At 39.4% G+C, this 21,851-nt stretch overlaps 1 protein-coding gene across 3 annotated transcripts in view; it reads right to left on the reverse strand.

The window, feature by feature from the left end:
* Positions 1-4,239: 4,239 nt before the first annotated feature.
* The window catches only part of PRORP (protein only RNase P catalytic subunit), a 41,398-nt gene continuing 23,786 nt past the window's right edge, over positions 4,240-21,851 (reverse strand). For all 3 annotated transcript variants that reach the window (XM_032113285.1, XM_032113287.1, XM_032113286.1), the window contains exons 6-8: positions 7,147-7,295; positions 6,336-6,531; positions 4,240-4,638 (exon numbers count right to left, since the gene is read on the reverse strand). In XM_032113285.1, coding sequence (XP_031969176.1) covers positions 4,510-4,638; positions 6,336-6,531; positions 7,147-7,295 — 474 coding nt within the window. In that variant the 3' untranslated portion in view covers positions 4,240-4,509. The remainder of the gene's footprint in view (positions 4,639-6,335; positions 6,532-7,146; positions 7,296-21,851) is intronic.

The raw sequence follows: 21,851 nt of genomic DNA on the forward strand, positions 1-21,851 counted from the left end.
TTCCGGGTCACGCGCCCACCCCGCGCAGGCGCGGAGGCGCGCGCCGCTTCCGCACCGTCACGCTCCGGCCCCGGCGCTGCGCATGCCCGAGCGCCGCCGCGTCGCGGCCCGGCCCGCCCGTGGCGGGCGCAGTGCGGAGCTGGGTCAGCAGCGAGTGCGGCTGTCCGGCTCCGCGGGTGCTTCTGATTCATGGAAACCTGAAAGCCCGTCGGACGTGCCTCAGGAAATGCGCACGGAAACAGCAGGAAACGGAATAAAAGTATCATCGCGGCATCCATCAACACTGGATAAAAGAAAACAAAACCCCTCCTTAAGTTCCAAACTAAGTATCTCCACCTGTCCTCTTCAATGAGATTGACTTTAAAGCGAATACTTAAAAAAACTTGTTTGAGATATTCATAGGTAGTTGTTGCCGCAGCTGCGTTATAATGCGATGTTTAAAAGACTTTTTGTCGGTGTCCAGTGCAAAGGGAAATTCCCCAAATTTAAACTCGTGAATGTATGCTCTTTTTGCCTTTCAACATCTTGGAATTCCCCTACTCTTTGTGGGAAGGCATTTTTTTAAAGTTGCTCATTAAAAGAGTTGGAAAAGTTTCGTTCTGGTATCCACACCTCTAAAAATCATTAGGTGAGTTTATTCTTTGTTGAAATAACAGATAAAAGGTGGATTTTGTGTATGCCACACATTAAAAGTCTGCATTCTCAAATTTTTCAAAATACTTCTCTTTGTTTGTTAATACTATGGGAGAATAATATCCCACTATGTATTACAAGACTCAGAGTTGGTCCCTTTCATTAGGGAAGGACTTTGTGGGCACACATGAAACGTTCAAAGGTGTAATGCAAGCACTGGAACACAGAGAACGTGAAAATGTATGACCGCGTCCGCTGGGTCAGACACGGAGCCCGTCTTATCCAATGCTGCGTCTCCAAATGTGGCCAAAGGGGGGATACCCAAGGTATTCAGATTAGAGAGATCCTTTAATGGTACACTCCCTGAATCCTCTCCCATTTTCCAACCATCTAGAGGGACTTTCCAAGGCAGGGATAGTGTCTGTTTATTTAGTAACCCTTGCTGGTTCCCCTTCATGCACTTGCTGGTCTCCCCTTGAACCCCCGTGAACTTCTTGAATCCAAGACATGCCATGGCAAAGAGTTGCTCAGTGTAACAACATGTTGTGTGGTTTTGTCTGAAACCTCACCTTTTATCTGAACCTGCTATCTGCCAGTACCATTTGATGCTTTTGTACTGACAGAGCCAACAATGGATCCCTAGGCATTCCCTCCAGAACACTTGTGATTCTTATGACCTCTGTCTCTTAAGACTAGTTTCTCCAAGATGATGATCCCTACCTTTACAGTTCTTCCATCTACAAAGCTTTTATTCTCTAGAATGATTTTTTTTCCCTTGAGAAAAAGGGGATGAGAAAATGGAAGTAAGTATCAAGCATTCAGCTTGATTGCCAAATAGTAATCAAGAAAATCCTTAAGTTTGGAATAAAAGACTCAATATTTGAATTAGATAAAGGAAAGAGTAATAGTTGCTCAATACCATGGACATGATGGAGTGAAAGTCATGCTACTTTCAGGACATAGCTTCCAGAGTACAGCATTGTTTCAGAAGAGCAATCACATGGTTGTGGTTTAACATTAATCACTTCTGATCAACCATATGCAGTCAAATTCTGTGTTGTAGGATCCTGAGGAAAGCTGTTCTCACAGTCATCTTTTTAACACGGTAAGCAGTAAGTGGGGAGTCTTGGAGGTGATAACAGCTGGAGTGCAGGCTGAATCAGTTCAGTCCTTCTCAACTCTATTTTGCCAGCGTGTCTCTGTCTCCATGGCACACAGCAAGCTAAGCTAAGGGCACATTCCTTCTGATTCCCGTTCTCACTCAGTATGGTAGTAAATGGCAGTCAGTGTCTATCTGGGGGTACCAATTGCTGTGCTGTTTGGAAGAGTTGCCTTTCTGGCATTCAGCATGAACCCATCTGTGTAATAAATTACCTTGAATTTTTACTGTACCACTATATAAACAGCAGTAGCTGTCAAATAGATCTGCTATTAGCTATTGGCTTTGGTTTGGCTCTCACATTAATTTTTATTGCCAGTGAAACCCTCAGAATTCCTTTTAGATACTTAGAAGCAAATCCTCATATTCATTGTTATCTTGAAATGCCATATTTCAGTGATCTGAAATTTGAAGACTTAGAGCAACACAAAAATGTTATTTCACAGAGTCTTAAATAAAATTAAAACAATTAACCTCAGTCAGAACTGAGCCTCTGGATACCATGTGCATGTATGTAACAGGTATACAGCTGATAAAGTCTGTATGTTCATCACTAATATTTCCCCTCTGGTTCCAGAGAAGCCATTAATTCCCTGCAAGGATCTATAGAGAAGTGTATTATCAGCAAACATAGAAAAAAGAAGTCACAAATCTGACACCAATGTTGTAACACCTTCCAACTGTAAATTCCATATTCCGTTCCATCATTCCCTAAATATACTAGTAATGTGTATTTAGGAAGTGTTGTTATTATTTAGGAGGCATTACGGTATCTTTGTACGAACAAACATTTGTACGAAACCCATGTGATTGATTAGGGACATGTCCTCAGTAAAAAGGAAGTAGAGGATGCATTTATTACAGTTATATATGGATATTATGCATGTCTGTTAATGATCAGGGTGAGGTAAAATACAAACTTTAACAGATGATGGATATCCTGAAGGTGAAGTTTCTGCTCAGCTAGGGCTGACCTAAGGCAGAGCTGCTGCAGGGACCCAGCTTCTGCAGCCTGACATTTGAACCCCACTCCCACACAGGTTCCAGTACTTGTGCAATGGTGCTAGTTGAGTGTAACAATGCCAATTCTGACCTAGCCAAAAGAAATTTTTAAGGCCCAGCTCTGCATTGCTTTGGGCTGCATGACCATCAGAGCTAGTACCAAACAAGGACTGTAACAGCGCTGATTCACAGCAGCTCATGCCATGCAGAACTTCATACAGAGGGTGAGGCAGCCTCGTACAGAGCAGTAGCTACTAACTAAGCAGTCCTGTACAGGAGCAGACACCTAATTTGAAAGGAGTATTTCCACTTTAAAGGAGATGTGGCAGTTCTCTGACTTAAAGAATTGTAAAAGCAATCTTCTGACAAATTAAAAGTATTGAGGATTGAGAGAAGTAGATCCAATCTCTCTGCCTTCCCTAATGGACTCATAGGAGCTGTTATGTTCCGTCAGGAAAGGGTCTGTGATGAACACTACCAACAATATGATGAATTTAAAGCCAAGGTTTTATGTTACCTTAAGAGGCACCCAGCTCCTCTACACTTTCTGTACCTGAAGGACATGACTGTATGCAAATCACACCTGCTGGTTTACAAACTGATAGCAGAAGTAGAACATGTGCCAGGATTGTCCTGGAAAAAAAATAGCAAGGAACATGCTTGAATGCTGAGTCCTGAGGGAGCTTGTCATGGGGTCCTGCAAGAGCTCAGAACTGGAAGTTCTATACAAAAAGATCTTCATGGTTCATCTCAGTTTCAAACAGACGATTTTTGTACAAGACAAATGTGACAAACCCAGGATATTTCATCTGAGATTTATGTGGCATTTCTGTTTTTGGGGGAGAAAGGTTTGCATTAAAGCTGTAGGTGCAATAAACATACACGTTTACCACACATATGCTTACAAATAACTTAGAACACTTTTCCTGTAATTTATACTATTTTTTTGCTTTATAACTTGGGACAGATTTTATAGAAATGTACAAGAATCAGTTTCATCCTATTATTGCCTTTAAGAATTTCTAGCTATCAATTTTAATTTTAAAAAATCCATGCATTTCCATAAGCAAATTATTGCAGTGATTCCAAATCCTGTCAGAAACGGAAAACTTAGGAGTGTGAAAGAGCCACAGACCATTCCACAGGTTGTTTTCTCATTCTTCCAAACAAATTATTGCTATCTATTGCTATAACCAACCTCCTGCATTCTATGTGATCAGGAGGAAGTATTGGGTCTGTGTGTGTCTGGCGAATGATAAATGCACCATCTGTCCCCCTTAGCTTCACTGACCAGAGGTAGACATTGTGCAACTCTGTTGCAACGCCAGCCCCACAAACTTTGAAGGTACTTTGCAAGTCCTGCTTAATTTCTTCAACATACAGTGTTTATGCATTTCAGTGTAGATGAAAAGCTTGAGAAAAATAAAAGATAAAAATGTCCAAGCTGTAATTCCAACAGGAAAAATCAAGTTTTAATTCAAATCACAAAAATTGCCTGTAAAAATGTAAATAATGGACCTAATTCATCCCCCCTGGGCCCCACTGATGTTAACAGTTGTATGCAGGAATGATTTCATCAAAATCCAGTCACTGAATTTTCTTTAGTTACACACCTCACACATTAATCCCATAATTGTCCTGCTGAGTTCTCCTAGCCAGCAACAGAAATTACGAAAAAAAAAAGGCAGCTTCAGCTTGTCCAATTCCATTTTTCATCATTTCTGTTGAATGCAGAGCCATTTTCTTGGTACTTGATATGAGTATTTTTCCTCAAAAACATCTTTATAGGGAATATGCCATGTATCACCTGTAGTCTGCACCACACAGTCATAATGGAAAGCAGGCTGTTGGGAAAAAACAGAGGAAAAATGGGTTTTTTTAGACTTTATACAACATATTATTAAAATATCAATTACAGGTAGTTATGACTTCCAATGCTTACCTTAAAAGTCTCCATAGTTTTATGTCTTAACAACTCTCATTTTATTTTCTTACACAAAACAAATTCTAAATTTTAGTACTGGAGAAAAAACTAAACTATCTTTCAGTATTTTGTGGTCTAAGAGTCATTATAAATTCTATCTTCCATCAGCACCAGATACTAATGATTTCAGCATAATGCACTCAAGTTCTAGAAATAGCAAAATGATTGTTGTTCTGTTCAGTTAAATGAAATCATATGGGAATTACTCAGGATGTGGAGTTTATAGGCTTGAACATAGGATTTAATGACATTAATGACATCTTGTATTTGTTCTCCCAGTCTCTCTCTTTACAGAGCTGACTTGCTCTGTCCCAAGGAGATGTAAGAAAAGGAGATGTAAGAAGAGGGTTTATCACTAACACTTTCAGAAGCATCTGGTTGAACAAATAGAATAAACAATTTTTCTGTTCTATTATGTTACAGGTATACTAATTCAACATATATAAGACAAATGCAAAAGAAACATTACTGGTTGGTAATTATGGTTGTCAGGACATACTATCACTCCATATGTATAATCTTGGAAATCTACTTTCCTGTGGTAGCTTCCAGAATAACTTAGAAAACAGCTATGACTGGGAATATCAATCATCCAAATCACTTCTATGGGAATTCAGATGTGAAAATTAGTAGTCCCTTTGTACAAAAGAAAGAAACAAGGTGTACCTCAGGTAACCCAACATTCATTATGGCTCCATAAGAAGAAATGTATATATGGCAACACTGAATGAAAGGCTGTGTAATTCTTACAGACTGCTATCTCTGTTTGTAATTATGAATGTTATTTTACAATTTTAACCAGAGAAGGAAGAAAATTAATCTGCATAGGTGCAGTTTTCCTTTAAGCCAGGAATAACCAGACAGACCAGATAACAAAAAACTGCATGTAGAATGTCACGATGAATTTTTCCCTAGAAAAATCTTAAAACAGCTGCAATCCTGTTAATGTGTTGTTCACAAGGATACATGTCTCCTAGACAATAACAGTAGTATTCTGCCATAACATGACATTACTGCATTTTCTGCAGCTGAATATTAACTATAAACCTGACTGTTCTGGGCTTTCCCTCATGAAACTATACCTATGCTAGATTACTATTACAGTAAATACTGAAATACCTGTATTTTTCTGCTTCTTTAAAATAAAGATGAAATAATTTCTATTGTAAAATTAGAAGCATGATATTTTATAATAGTGCTGCAGAGGAGAATAAGGGATTTCAAAGTTTAAATAAATTAAAACATTGACACTCAGGTTTTAATGAGGCCAGGAATGGTTACAGAGTTTCCAGCACTGGAAAGATTTGTATACACAAACTTTTATTTATATTTACACTGTAAGCATTTAGGTAGCATTTCTTGGCTTTCTGACAATTTTCTTGTTTGTGGCATGCTCTGTGGATCCAGTAAATTTTCAGTTAACATGGGAGTTTTGAGCACATTGCAACAGATCTATTTCTTAGACTTAACCATGATATTCTGGCATCCAGAGTTTGAAATAATGTATCTTCAGTGAATATGCTCTGTGTGTTTTCTGACTGCAGCGGGAAAACTTACCAAAAACTTCATACTCCTTCCTTCTGCAGAAGGGAAGAACACTATCTGGTGTCCACGCTGCCACTTACGGAACAGATGACGTGTCAGACTGTCGGGAAGACAAGCCTTGTGATCCCGGAGGAAGTCTCTAGTAACAAACTTGCAATGCTTGCCTGATCGGAGAGTGGCATATAACAAGAAGGCATCATCTTCAGAGCTTCACAAAACAAATGGAAAAGACAGTCATCATTCACACGGCAGTAAGTGGTTGCAGGAAGTGATTCAAATGCTGATCAAGATTTATTCATCAGCAACACTGAAAATTCCCACCACTACTCTAGTTCCCTGGTAAAATAAAAAATTACTTACCACAGGGTGCCAAAAACTGGAGTGCAATAAAAATTAATTGCATGCTACATATAGCACTTTTTTTCTCTTATCACAATCTGATAATAGGACAATAAAATCTCCTGCCACAAAGTTTAAGAGTACCATGCAATGTGGAACAGAACTGCTAAAACTCAACAGTGTACCCCCACACAGCAGCAGACCACAACTGCACACTGATGCTACCAGAAATTCTGTAAGTTCAAGGCACTGTGCTCTTGGCAGTGGTTTTATCAGCCATAAATCCTAATAAACCACACAGCTGTCAATATGATTCTAAGTGATGAAAGTCACCTTTTATGTATTTTTGAAGCAAGTATAGCGAGGGATATGTTTCTTTCACACACAGAGATAGAGATACTAGTAATGGTACTAAAAACTAGAGCAAAATGCACATAAATCAGGTGTTGGTCTCTATTATATTGAGCCATTTTCTTCAACTTACATATTTTCAGCAAAGAAGAAGTCTGCCTTATTCTGCATCTCCTTCATAATCTCTCTTTTCCAATTTGAAGAGTTGATCAGCATATGTTTGCGGCCCAGCACAAGCAACCGGGCATTCTCTTTTGCCAGGCAGTTGACAGCATCAAACAGCTGCAGAAAACAAAGCAAACACAAATTTTTTTAGCTGTAAAAACAGAGTGACACGGAACATTTTCATGTGTGTCTCAACTAGAGGGACTTCTAGACTACTCTCGTTTCACAGAGTTCTTAACTGCAATATGAATTAGGCAGTTAACCGATTTAATTCCCTAATCACAAAGAAAAAAAAGAAATGACAAACCAATTCATTGAAGGAAGCTGCTCTCAACCAGACAGAAAATACAGTGCTTGTATACGCCAGCTCTTGCAGTTTAAATGACATGAATGACCTCGGACAGAGTTGTATGGAGATGTCAGGAAGTTCCAAGACAGCTGCGGGAAGTGAATCACGCTGGGATTTAAGTAATGCCCGTTTCTCATCACGGAGCACCGGGAGCCCTGAGCACACCGCCTCTCCAGCCCCACCTGCTGGCGGAGTTGGAGAACTACACGGCCCGAGCTGCCCTGTGGGGAAGCAGCGAGCGGCAGGAGATGGAAATCCCTGACCGCGGGATTAAGGCTTTATGAAAACCACATCCAGACTGGCCGGCCACTTGTGAGCCAACACACTGAGGTGTGTTCACAGGGGCCTTTCAGCAGCCTCTTAGGGCTGTGCCTGTTCGGCAGCAAGTACTTCTCAGGACAGACACTTGTGCCCGGGACTTTCCCTCCCTGCTTCACCCAGACTGAGTTCAGGGAGGACAAAGGTTCTGGCTTTCAGCATCCAGGTTATTACTGTGGAATGCTCACAAACAATGGCATTTCAGTTCGACCCAGAAAGACAGAAGAATTCTTTCTTGAGATTCATATATCTCTCATATTTGAAAGACACGGACAGTATGCACAACCACCAGGGAAAGGTATTTCCTAATTTTTACCTGCATTTGCTGCCACTATTTGTCAACATACAATCTCCTGATTATTCTTTAATCCTTCTTCCTGCTTTTCTAGCTACTTCTCTCTTCCTTGTTACTTTTTCTCTCTGTAATACCTTCAATTGCCCTTCTCCTCTTGCTCTTTTCCCTCCTTTTCTTCTATTTGTGATCCTTATTGTTTTTTGGTATCACTCGCTTTTGGTTCAGGGAAAGAATTGTTCATGTAACTGTTGTGTGCCATTTTACAATGCATTTTGTTTCATCTACCTTCAAGTACCAAGAGAAAGGAGTGGCCCCACTCAGTCTTCTCTCAACACTCAGTCTTCTCTCAAGACGCACATTCTCACTACTTCTGTTGTGTCAGATCTATGTCACAACTACCCACAAGCTCACTAATCCAACAAAAGACATTTTTTTTGTAGGGTTGAGCTTGCAGCAACCCAACAGACAGACTTGAGTCAAAGGTTCAATGACTGATGGGAACACATTGCTGGAGGTGGTGAGGACAGGAAGTGTGGGACTGCCCTTCACCGGAAAGGACCTGCAGATGGCTCAAATTTATGCCATGAATCTGGATCTGAGATCGAGGAGAGAAGGCCAGAAGATTTTCTACATTAATTCAAACTGTTGAGCTACAAGCTGCTGTTGCCAGTATTGATTCTGAGGGACTAAAGGCTCTGTTTTCATACAGATATAGGGGCTTGGTGCTAATGAAAAGCACAAACACCTAACAGTACCTATTGGAACTGGCTTCCTGCTTCCAGGAGATCACACTGGCTATTGGCTATACATGCATACAATCTACTTTTCCCTAGTTAAAACAAACAAAACATAACATGAGCAGGAAAAGGTCAAATTCAGTAACTTCTCATGCACTGAACCAGGCCTGCAAATAGCTGGATACAAATACCAAAGGAGAATTAAGTTGGTTAATCTGAGTTCATTAAAGCTAATGAAACTTAGGAATGTAGCTACTGCATCCACAGACATTTTCATGTACAGAAGTCAACAGTGAAGAAATAATAACCATGAGTAACTTTAGCAAACCCTTACAAATTCCAACTGAAAATACTTTTTCTTTTTGCCTAATGCTTTGCTACATTAAGGGAAGGTTAGCAAAAAATAATGTGAAAAACGAAGTTAAAAAACTGTTCCAGATACAGATTGGTCAATAGTGGCTGTTCCCAAGTTTATGAAAGACCTAAAGTGTCTTGGATCCAGCTCCTGTAAGTCTTTCTTTCTGGAGGTTATAACTAGTGGCACTTTGTACCTGTTAGTCATGTGGACTTCCTTGTCCTACATATTATTAATATATGAGGTTTTCTAGTGTGAAGTGCTTCTGGAAAAAAATTGAGAGGCTGGTATACATTAGCTACATCAATGGAAAAACTTGAACCAGGCTTAAAATGTAGGAATATTAAAGAGTCAACATTTTAACATTTTGAAACTCCTGCTTACATAACAACCCACTGTCCCTCCTCTACTTAACACAGATATTAATCTTACACAACTAAAATACAGAAGATAGAAATTATTTCTGTTTTCCTAAGATAAAAATAATTTTGTACTGCACACCCCCCCAGTCTGACACAACTTTAGCAAAAAGCATTTTATCTCACTTTAGGCTTGGGCACTTAATGGGGGTGGTCTGAAAGGAGTCACAGAACTTACATGGGGGGTTTCCTAAGTGTGTCTACTCCCATGCCTGGCTGCTTCTCAAGAAAGGAAGATGTGAGACACTCAGTAACACTTTTTTCAGTCACAGAGGAAACTAACTGAACATAATGGTGTTAATACAAAAACAGCAGTAGTGATCTCTCATTTTAAAAGTCAGGAGTATTTTATTAATCTAGTATTTCCCAAAGTTACATGAGTGTATAATGGAACACAAGGAAGATAGATTAATTACTCTAACTCATACAAGGAACTATCTACAGAGCAGGATATGGATTTCCTAAGACTTCACTGCCAGTCCCTTTCTGATCACTAGGTCACACTGTGCCATGTGTCCCCAGTTTCAAAGGTCACCTGGAGGTAGGACAGCTTTTCTCCTTAGGTACTACTGGTAGATTCCCACTTGTGAAATGGAAAATCCCTACACACTGCTGCTGGGAGGCACACCACTCAGTGATTCAGCAAAAAGTGACTCACCTGTATACACCTATAGCATGAAGAAGTAACCACCAAAAAATATTTAAATCACATTTTTTATTAATAAATCATGCTCAACATTGCTTAAACATTTGGTTTCACTAACCGCCATTTAAAAGCAAAACTCACCTACAGGTTATCTGCTAGTAAGAGCAACAAACTGCTCTATTTACACCTGTTGTTAGTGCTGCCTCCCACCCAACTGTAGCTGTGAAACTGCAAAAGAAACTCCAACACAGACCACAGGTTCAGAGCTGCCATTACTGCACTCTGTCAGGCAGGGCTAAGCATAAGCATTGTCTCCAAAGTTTAGCAAGAAATTGGAGCCAGTCAAAAGAGGTGATTGTCCCACTTCACTAGTGCAGCCTCACCTCGAGTCCTGGGTGTAGTTTTGGGTGCCACAATATAAAACAGACATTAAGCTGTTTGACAGCATCCAAAGGAGAGCAATGAAGATGGTGAAGGGCCTGGAAGGGAAGCCGTACGAGCAGCACAGAGGTCATGTTCAGTCTGTTCAGTGTGGACAAGAGGAGACTGAGGGGACCTCACTGCAGTTACAGCTTCCTCTTGAGGGGAAGAGGAGGGGCAGGCACTGATCTCTTTGGTGACCAGTGACAGAACCCATGTCCTGGGAATGGCCTGAAGCTGGGTAAGGGGAGTTTTAGATTGGATATTGGGAAAAGGTTCTTCACCTAGAGGGTGCTTGGGAACTGGAACAGGTTTCCCAGGGAAGTGGTCATAGCACCAAGCCTGACAGAGTTCAAGAAGCACTTGGGCAACACTGTCAGGGACATGGTGCAATTCTTGGGGTGTCCTGCACAGGGCCAAGAGTTGGGACTTTGATGATCCTTATAGGTCCCTTCCAAATCAGGACATTCTATGATTCTATGAATGAATTCCTTTCACCACCACATTTATTTAAGAGTTTCACCATTTTTGGTTCCCCTTTTCCATACTGTAGACCAAGAAAATAACCTCAAGAAAAACCTGTTTACTTTAGTCCACACACAGGAGAGAGACACGATGAGAAGCCAGAGATTTTTCCCACAGGACAGCCAGTTATTCAGGGAAGGCATGTGTGCTGCTTGCAAGAAAGGCTGGACTTTCTCACTGAGCCTGGTAATTTCACCAAACCACATTCAATACCATTACCACAGCACCAAATACAAATGCTGCTTATATTCTCCACATTATTATTGATGACACAGTATAAATTAGTCTCAAGTCCTCTTAACTCAAATACAAGGGCAGTATACACATTTCTTGATTTCCCTAGAGATTACCTGTCCCTGACTAGCAAGGGAGTAGCTACTTTGAAGGGAAAGCAGTGATGGATGAGTAAGTAACAGTCACAGATTAATCAGCCTGGTTTACTTTCTGCTCTTCAGACAGCCAACAGCTAACCCTTGGAATTATCCCTTACAACACCAGGGATCTCTGCAATACTGCAGAAACTATTTTGTTGGGAATATTTGTATCCTGTGTTACAGTAAAACTATTTAGATTGATGTAACACATCATGATGCAAAACTCTACCAGTGACAGCACTTCACACATCAATGATGGCAATCACACAATGTTTAACATGTTTTAACCTGTCTGCATTGACTCTGCACCTAGAATTGACTTATCCTCTCTTGACACATTCACTAGAGATATGCCTTAACTCCCTATCACAATTCATTAAAATTTGCAGTTCATTTTTAGATGTTAGCTTTCACTCTTAACAGTCAACACTATTAATCAAAGGCAGATTATTGATTGAACAGGAAAACTAAACCACAGAAGCAGATTCCCAAGTTGATTTAATATAAATTGAGGATGGTACAGTAGCCTCAGTTTGCTCAGATGAGGTGATGCCTAAATATAGCTCTGCTACTTGCAGAGTAAGTTTGTGTTCAGAGGCCAAAGATGCTTTTGCAGTCAGGTCCAAACTAACTGGTATCAAGTGTGTACCAAGACACCTGGTGCTCCTGCACAGTCCAGTGTTCCCACTGCCTGGAGGACTTGGCTCAGTTGCAACACTGGGTGAATGTAAATGCATTCCTTTCAGGTCAAAATTAACTACAACAATACCCCATGGGCTGTGTGACCAAGCTAATGAACCATCTTGTATCCTGAGTAGTGGGGAGAATGAAGCAGAGTAGCTGTAAATATATTCAGGTCAGATACAGAAGCAACAGCACAATTTGTATTTTTCTGTATTCATGGTATCCTGGCTGTTATACCAGTAATGGGGATATCTTTAATTACAACTCCATTTGATTTCAACTGAAGATGCAATCTGCTCAAGATAATCCCTGAAACAATTCTGAATGTAGAAGGAATATGTTTGTAAATAATGAGACTACATTCTTCTGTATTATAAATTGTAGGTAAAGTTTCCAATTTCAAACAGAGCCACCCCTGTCTTTTATTCTACTGATGAGCTCAGAGAACAGCACAATATAAACCAAAACTGTGTAAATCAACTTCAGATTTGGTAAGACTATTATGAATTTCTCCTGTGCTGATAGGGAGGGATAGGTGCCTATCCTTCCAGCAGAGAACCATATAAGAAAAAAATGTTTTGAAATAGGTATTTTCTATCTAATTACAGTCATATTCTGCTCTGTCTTATTCTCAAAAGGCACAAGGAGTAATCTGACCAGCAGTGAAGCAGTATTTCCTAGGAGAATTAACAGAATCACAGTGGGATGCATGCAGAGAGCGAAGAAATACATACACAACTTAAACACAGAATTGAAGTGTGTATATGACATGAAGAATGGGGAGGTAGGTGGGGGATCATCAGGGGGAGGAGCCACTAGCTTTTTGGAATCTGGCTTTTTAGAATGGACTGTCATCTTTGAAAGATCTCAGCCACTTTGTCAAACCTTACACCTGAGAAACCTTTTAGTGTGAACATTCTTGCTCACGCTTTTTGAATGTCTCTGCTTTTGAATGGCAATATTTTCATCACCATGATCTTTAGATGAATGAAGTTCAACCACAAATAAAAGGAAGAAAAATGGGTAGTGACAATAGTTAACATAGCATGCTATTAAATGAACAATGCCAAGAACTCTAGAAATGATGACTAAAGAAGATATGGACAGCTGGGGAATTGCTGAATTTTATAGTACAAGTTGCAAAAGAGAAAAACAGACAAATTTTTCTGACTCTTACAATTCAAGAAATACACAGACAAAAAAATATTCTTCAGCTGTCTAACTGCATTTTTGGAAGTTGAATACTGTAAATTACTTCAGTGCCAGTCAAGTTTCTAAATCCAAAAATTTTGTTAATCAGCTACAATACTATTTTCTTTCCCAAGCACTTACTAAAAAATGTAATATTGATTTAAATGTACAAGCAGACCCTTTGATGTGGTGTCAGCAATTATGAAGTAGGAATAAAGATGTAGGAGAAAGGATGAATCTGAAATCCAAAGCAGCATTCTGCTAGGATAGCAAGTGGGAAATGTCCAATTCACCATTAACTATAGCCCAGTCCTAACAACTTACTTTTTCTCTTTTAATTAAAACTTAGAGTTTTCTATTTTAGTTGTGGACTGGCACCAAACCATTTTTGTTCATGAACTTAAATTTTCTGAATGTCTTCCTTTCTAGAGTCATGTAAAAGGACAAAGGTATTTGTCCTTTTCTGATCTTCTTTGAAGTATTTTTTCTCCATAGCTCATACTGTTGTATACTTTTATCTCTCCTTTTACTCATCTTCTTTCTTGTAAAAAAGAATAAATACCAAGATCTTGACAATATATAAGGGGCAGCTTACGTGGATTCGATTTTAACCAGACATCTCCTGAGAACCTACTATTTTGTACCAAAACCTGGAGATTTACAAAAGATTAGAAAGTATCAACTCGCCACACCAAGGAGAGGAGTTAGGTGGTAACAGTCTCTGTGATTATACCAAAGTAGGAAAAGAAATGTGTAAAACCTGCAAGTGTTCCCTTTGCATTTCCACATATCAATACTATCCTTTGTTCTCATCCTTTAATTCTTTCTGCCTGTACTGCTGTTTCTTCAACAGTATTTTCTTACTGATCACTACACATTGCTTCTTGCACCAATATTACACATACATCATCTTTATACTCTTAAGGAAGAAAGTTACATAAAAATGAACAGGTAGGAGGTTTTACTCTTATTCTTGCATAAGCTTCAGATGTGAAACTTTACCTGTCAGAGCCACTGACTGTAAATGGAATAACTGTCCTGCTGAAGTCACAGCTTCAGGGGTCTGCCTTCTTTCACTGGAAAGCTAGTCTTTGCAATTACATTGGTAGTCTTGCTTTTCTACTATTATCAGAGCACTGTATACAAAGAAGTAAGGACATAAGGCAGTTTCTCTTACCATTTTTCATTTTAGAAACAATGTAAAAATCTAGCTATTGGAAATGAACTAGAAACCATGTAGCTGTTAAAAAGGAACATTTGTGAACCCAATGGAGCTGTGCCAGTCTTAAGATTTTCATAGAGTGGATCACAAGTTATATTTAAGTGCTGAAAATCCAGAATGTGAGCAGAATCTCCAGGTGGTGGTGGCGGCGGCAGTGGTAATGGGATGTTATGAAAATGAAAGCACAAGCTTGACTGATCCTTTCCACAGATAGGAAATAACTTCGTGCAGGACTGAAATCAGCTTTTAAGACTGAAACTGACAGTTTAAAAGGTACAAACACCTCAGCTCTCACCACTGTCCTATGCAGATGTCTGTACAGCGTGACTGACCTAGTGTGTTGTTAAGTGTTTTCCCTGTGTCCTATTTGTGGTTCAAAAAGTCCCAGACAGTACTTTTTTTCTTTGAGAAAAGGTCCTGCAGCAGCTGGGGACATCACTGTAACAGCAGGCACAGGCATGATGCTGTTATGGTATATTAATATATGCTTCTACAGAGACATCCCAGATTTTAATAAACTTGAGAGTTCCACAAATACTTTAACATAAGGACTCTTTCTATGTTCACAGGATAGCAGACATCCAGGTAGAATGACATGATAACCAAGGAAACATCAGTAAATTGACAACTTGCAGTTGAAAAAAAGCATCAGAGTACAACATGCTGCAAATATTTATAACACAATTTTCACACTGCCTTTCTGCTGTTTCTCATTAGTACTATTTTCCAGTTGCCTGCTACAGATTTTTATACAGAGGTTACCTTCAAAACTTTTATACACCTTCTAAAACAATTGTTTCAGTAAGAACCTTTGCAGCTCTTAACACATATAAATACATTAACAAACACTACTGAAATGAGTGGTGATTTCTCTGTGAAGGTCAGGAACAGGAAAATTTTGTTTAATATGAAAGAGAACATATAAAATATTCTTCTTCAACAGTATAAAAATCAGCAGAAGCAAACTAAAGCACAAAGGTCTGAGAGGGAGGAGCAGCTGTGTGGTCAGAGTCCGACCTATCAGTCCTGAGTCAACCATGAAACCAAAGCTTTCAGCAAGGACGAACCTAGGAGGGAATCTGTTTAATATTGATAAGAGCATAACTATATTTACCAGATTGGAGAAAACCCAGGGCACTTTCATATACATGAGTACACCTTGCACTGCCAGTACCATGAGACAGAGGTTCAACTGTCTCAGTTGGATCAAGGCTTACCCTGGCAAGAAACCCGCTGTTCCTACAAAACCAACAAAAATGTGATGCAGTGCAATGCAGCTGATGTAAAATGTGGGTCAGCATTATTTATCTTGACAGCCATTACGTTTGATTGTGAATCTTTGAAGACAGGTCATTTTACTACTAGTAACACTGCCAGCAGTGTCCATGCCTGGACATCCTAGGCAGTGAAAGTCTCAAAGCCCACCATGATAGCTAAAATCCACAAGATCGAATCTTTTTACTTTGATGCTTTTAATGCAAGTATATTGGTAGCAGTCTGCAATACTCAATACCTGGACCCTGGGCAGGCCACTGTATTATCTGAAGTATTTTTCTTTAACTCAGAAGATACAGAAATTTGACAAATAGATAATATTGTCAGCTCACACAAATGAATTACAGATAATATTTGCCATTTGTCTAAAGGCTCAACCCCTTGGGAACAACTGGTTATATGAAAAACTTTGTCTACTTAGCCGTTTTTTTCCCCTTGTCAAGAGAAAGAAGCTTGAGAATATGAAAATATGACCACCAGAAAGGCTTGGACAACAGAAGCCAAATAAGAACAACTCCCAAGCCCCACCCCTATTTCATAAAAGGATCTATTTTTTTAAAGCAACTTGTGGCTTGGGGACTCAGAGTTATGCTTTCCAGGTATCTATATGACTATACCAGCCAGCACTTCCGAGGAATTATGTTGCATCTTTCCCTCTTTTGTCCATTTCCATGGAAAAGATGCAGATACCCAGCTAACAACTCTGGAGCATCCAGGACTGAACAGCAGTGCTCAAGTGCAAGACAGAACTGTAATATCAGAAGTGTTTTGTTTACCAAATTTATCAGATAGCAAATGGTTAAAACTGTTTTACTACTGGTTATGTTAACTAGGCTGGTGGGCTAAATGGGCTTGTGGAAACGAGAGTGGGTGGGATGACAAAAAAGAAATCCCTAACCTATAGCATTTCAGATTTCTGAAAGCCCATTTGGGAATGCCCATTCAATGGAAAGTTAAGAAATTTCACTCTTTAAGGCATGATATGCAGATACATATCAATGAGAAGTGAAAATGTCAAAACCCTCCAATTCTTTAAGACACTTCCTCTCACTATTGAGTCTTATGGCCATTCCACATAAATGGATTTAAAGAGCACATTGCAATGTTTTACAGTGAGACCATGTACATGACTTCTGATGATGAAAGAAGCATAGTGACACTAACATTAGAAGAGCCCAGGGTAACTACTCCTAATAAGGTCCTAATAAGGAGCAGGATAAATCAACATCATTAAGACTGACTGGTTCTGCTCTATGACTACTTGTTTGCAGCCCTCTTACTACTACTTAATTTTATTTATTCACATGTGTGGCAACTTAGGGCTGTGGTGGAAGCTAATTCCTATCAACCAATCAATCAGATATAGGTAGCATTCAAGAAATAGGTATTCCACTGTACTTTTCTTAAGCTTGCACTGAGTGTAGAAGCTCAAACTCCAGTGAACCACAGCTCTAACAAACACCTGCATCATACTTCTACTATTTTTTTTTCCAGTGTATAGTGTAAGCGCTACCTAGCTTACCAAAGTATCACATAATTAGGAAATGAACAAGGAGAGAAGGCAGCAGCAAGGTTGATCTTCCCACACTGGTATACCACGTAAGTCAGAAACAACTTCTGAACAGTAACAGCTTCAGAACCTTTGGAACTGAACTGGCTTTTAGCTGCCGTTAGAGAGCTTATGGCAAACTGTCCTGGGTTGCAGTGTATTCTATTACCATCCTCATGAGCTGTTGAAAACAGGAGGGGCAGTGTTTCCTTGCCTCCTCCCCCCAGACTATCTTTCTGTTAATGGCCCATCAATGCCATGCCTCACGACTCAGAGGTAACTCCCTCCGGACCACCTTCTGTTAATGAGCCTAATCAACACTTTGCCTCATGACTCATTACCCCATTGTGAGATGCTCCACCCAGAGGGAGGAACCAAGCATTCCATCCTGGATATAATCTGAGATTCTGAACACCAGAGACAACCTTTCCACTGGATTTCTACAGGACAGGAGCTACATAGTCACCACTGGACCTTCTGAGGAAGAGCAGACCCTTTTCTATAGAATCACCGCTTCAGGACTGCAGCCACCATTCCACTGGACTGCTACCACCACCCTGACTAACAGGGTGTCAGGTTGTATCTTGACTCTGTCAGTTTGAACCAGTGTGGGTTTTTTTTGTTGTTTTTTTTTTTTTTTCTTTAATTTCCCCATCAAATTGTTATTCTGACTTGGTGCCTCTCACTGGTTTGTTTTTAAACTAGTACACACACACTGTACACAGCTTGCTCAGCCATGTCAACGTGACTCCTTAAAAACTCAAGACTCAAAAATTCAAAACATTAGAGGCAGAAGAAATATTACTGCCAATTCACTGCTTCCTTTTTGTTGAGCATAGAAGCAAGCAGGTAAATGGATAAAAGCTGGACAATGATAAGGACAGACATAAGCATCACTAATACTTTCTGATTTATCTAAGAGGTAAATTGGTATCAATGATATGACAGAAGTACAGGTCCAGTTTTAACAGTCACTACAGGAAGCATTGTGCAAGGATAGGACAATGCAGCAGCTACCTGAATGAGATCTCCTCTTTATATGAACACAAGTAAACATATTAGTTTAATCTGATTTGATCTAATTTAGATTAACACCCCAGATAAAAGCATAAATCTGAATTAGCATAGGGACTATTTTATTTTGACTCTTAGTTTTTTTGCCTTGCCTCCTTTCTCCTCGGTTATTTGGAAGAACTACATAAATGTACCCTTACAAAATAAGTAAAAAGTAGAATAGGGATAGCCTCTTCCCTTTCATGTCTGTATCTGATGTACAAAATCAATACTGGCAAAAGGTGAGGTTTGCATTAAGAAGTGTTTGATACAGAATGTCACCTCTAATAGGCAACAGTATTTTGGGTAAGACTTCTTACCATTTTACGGAAGTTCAGTTTGAAACAGGAATTCTTGTGAATTGGTTTTAAGCAAGAATACTGCCAGCATGATTGTCATTCCCAGAATAGAATTTTAATTCTGGTGACATCAGTCTCCTAGATTCAAATAGGAGTTCCTATTTCCATGTTCCAGACAACACAAAATAATCAGTTTATGAAGGGATTTAGATTAAAAGCTGTGGACAATTGTACTTGATTTTCTATGAGTCTAGATTAAAATTACTTTAACTTCAGTGTTAAACTTCATTGCAGGTTATAATAATTTAATAATCTCAATTTAAATATATTTACTTATAAATAAATGTCTCTTCCAATCCTGCAACTAGAGAAAAAACAAAAAATGCAGCTTAATGGATTGCTGGATCATTAAACATCATGTGAATATGCGGAAATCCCTAGGAATAACATACTGTTCAAAAAAATTAGGATTTCATGGCTTTATAAACAAATCCAAATGGACTTTAGGCTTTTTTTATGTTGTACCTTTTCTCCTTCAGATAACACAACTTTCAAATATGTTTTCTTTCCTACTTTTACTAGAAATAGCATATTAAATGTAAAAGCCAAGCATGAACCCAAAACTGGTTGCTTTTCAAATATATAAATAAATCCAGATGTACATGAATGAACACAATCACTGTCCTGAGGATTATCTATGCTGCCTTTAAGATGACAGTAAACCAGCACTTCTCACATTCAAATAAAATCTTTATTCTTACAGAGAACTGGCCTATAGTAACCCAACCTTCACGTTTTCTGGCATGCTTCTCGTAGCCTTGCACTACTATGCAGGCTTTTCGTATGAGAATCACTTCTAAAGAAGCAGTTCAGTTCCCTAAAGAACAGGTTTCCAATTTGGAGGCCCAACACCTCTTACTGCGGCACTGATAACAATTCCATGATTATGTGAATCAGTTGAGCTACGCACAAAAAACCCCATCTTGTGGTTTCTAAGGGAGAAGTGAAAACAGCAAGATAGAAGCTCATCCAGGTCAGAAGACATGTTTATTTGACTTCATCACCTAGATTTTAGCAGGACTTCTCTACAGCAGATAACAACCAACCTATTTGCTACAGCTACCAAGTTCACTGGAACATGAAGCATCAAGGCAGGTTCACTCTGGTCTGCTGAATTTCAAGCTTATATTCCTAGTGATTAGAAGAATCTTGTTATGAAACATATGTGGTGCAAATTCACTTGCAAAGAAAAAAGGTGTGCTTGGGTGCTCCTGTACTTACATTAACTGTTGATTTTCTATTATCACCAAATACAAAGGTAAAAATCACAAACACCAAATGGAAACCAATAGAGATCATTAATTTAACCACATGGGCTTCATTGATTTATAGCCAGATACAAAGGTTACAAATAGTAATGGGAGGCAGCACCAAGAAGAATCTGACTGAGAGAAAGTAACAGGGAGAAGTTGTCAAAATGCCTGATAGTCAGATTTCTTTAACTTGATCAATTTCTGCTGCTCTATTCTCACCAGGAAGCGCAAAACCAGAGCGGAAACCTCTGAAAGGAAAAGTAATTGCTTACAGTCGACTGATGAGGCATTTACTCAGGGAATCCTGTCAGCTTCCCTTCCCCCATTTCACAATGTTGGGAATTTTAAAGTTTTAAGAAAGTTTCCACTGTATTCACAAGTAGCCAGTCTGACTTTGTGCTTCCCTTCTTAAGATGTCCCATCTACCTCCTATTCTCCTGTCCCAGTGTTGCAGAAGCAGTGAAGGACATTGGAGCATACCCTTATGGAAAGAGCCAGACTTGGTGGCTTTAAGGTGTGTAGTCAACACGGGCATTTCCTTGGTGGAAGCACCCGTGCCAACCAGTTGTAGGAGTACTTCTAAAACCTCTGACACACTGATGTCCAATCCATCTTCACTTACAGTGTATAGGTATACAAAGTTGAACGTAATAAATGCCCTTTTACTTCTCTGTTAGCCACAATCAGGAACTGCTGGGCTTCAGAAGAGCTGCAGGGAGAGGAGAACTTGCAGGCCAGGCCTTCCCTCTAGATTTCACTGGCAACTGAGTCTATCTCCTTCAGCTCTCCTGAGAAACTTAACAGCTTTGTTCTTCTGCATCTGGTGACAAAAATTCTTGAGCTTGAGCTATGCTATATTAGGATAGCCCCAATACAGAAGAGGGGGAAGATTTCAGCAGATTGGTATCAATCTCTGAGGTGTGTCTTTGGAGAAGAACTGAGTTCTTCTGCTGGGATATCCAAGGAACCCCCAGAAACTAACTGATGAGATATGGATGCAATGCTGAATATTTCAGTCATGAATCTCTAACACTAAAAATACGCGAAGTTTCAAGAGTACCCCTTACTGCTTGAGCATCTTTCTTTTCTAAGATCAGGTTACAGATGCTGAAGGTGATTTTCAATGAAAACACCAAAAATCTTCATCTTTGTGCTTTGTGCAATACTTACAGGAAATGAAAGTACAGGTCTAAAGAATGAAACACATGTTGCAAAGATAAAAATCTCTCCAATCTTGAGCAATAGGCCAAATGTTTTGTTATCATGGAAATGCAAACTTGAACTACCATTAGAAGACAGAAAAAAAAAAAAAAAGAGATGGAACAGGCTGAGAGCAAATGAACAAACATATCTGACTGCTTTGTTGAGTGGTAAGACAAGAGTTGTTGGGAGGAAGAATTGATGAACTGTCACAGTATGACAAATAAGACCTCTGTTGGATGTATTGATTCTGAACAGAGAATGACTCATGGATCTACTTCATTCTTGCTTCATTTACAGACAGTAAAGTACTTGAACAAATCACAGATGCTGCCAAAGGAGTCAGAGAAGAAAAAAATTCTTTTCCATGCATGAGATTTTGGGGTCGAAATTATTAATAACTGCTTGTTTTGTAGGACAGCTCATACAGTAGAGCTAATGTTTTGTAC

The sequence above is a fragment of the Corvus moneduloides genome, chromosome 6 (genome assembly GCF_009650955.1).
Source record: "Corvus moneduloides isolate bCorMon1 chromosome 6, bCorMon1.pri, whole genome shotgun sequence".
NCBI classification, from domain to species: domain Eukaryota; kingdom Metazoa; phylum Chordata; class Aves; order Passeriformes; family Corvidae; genus Corvus; species Corvus moneduloides.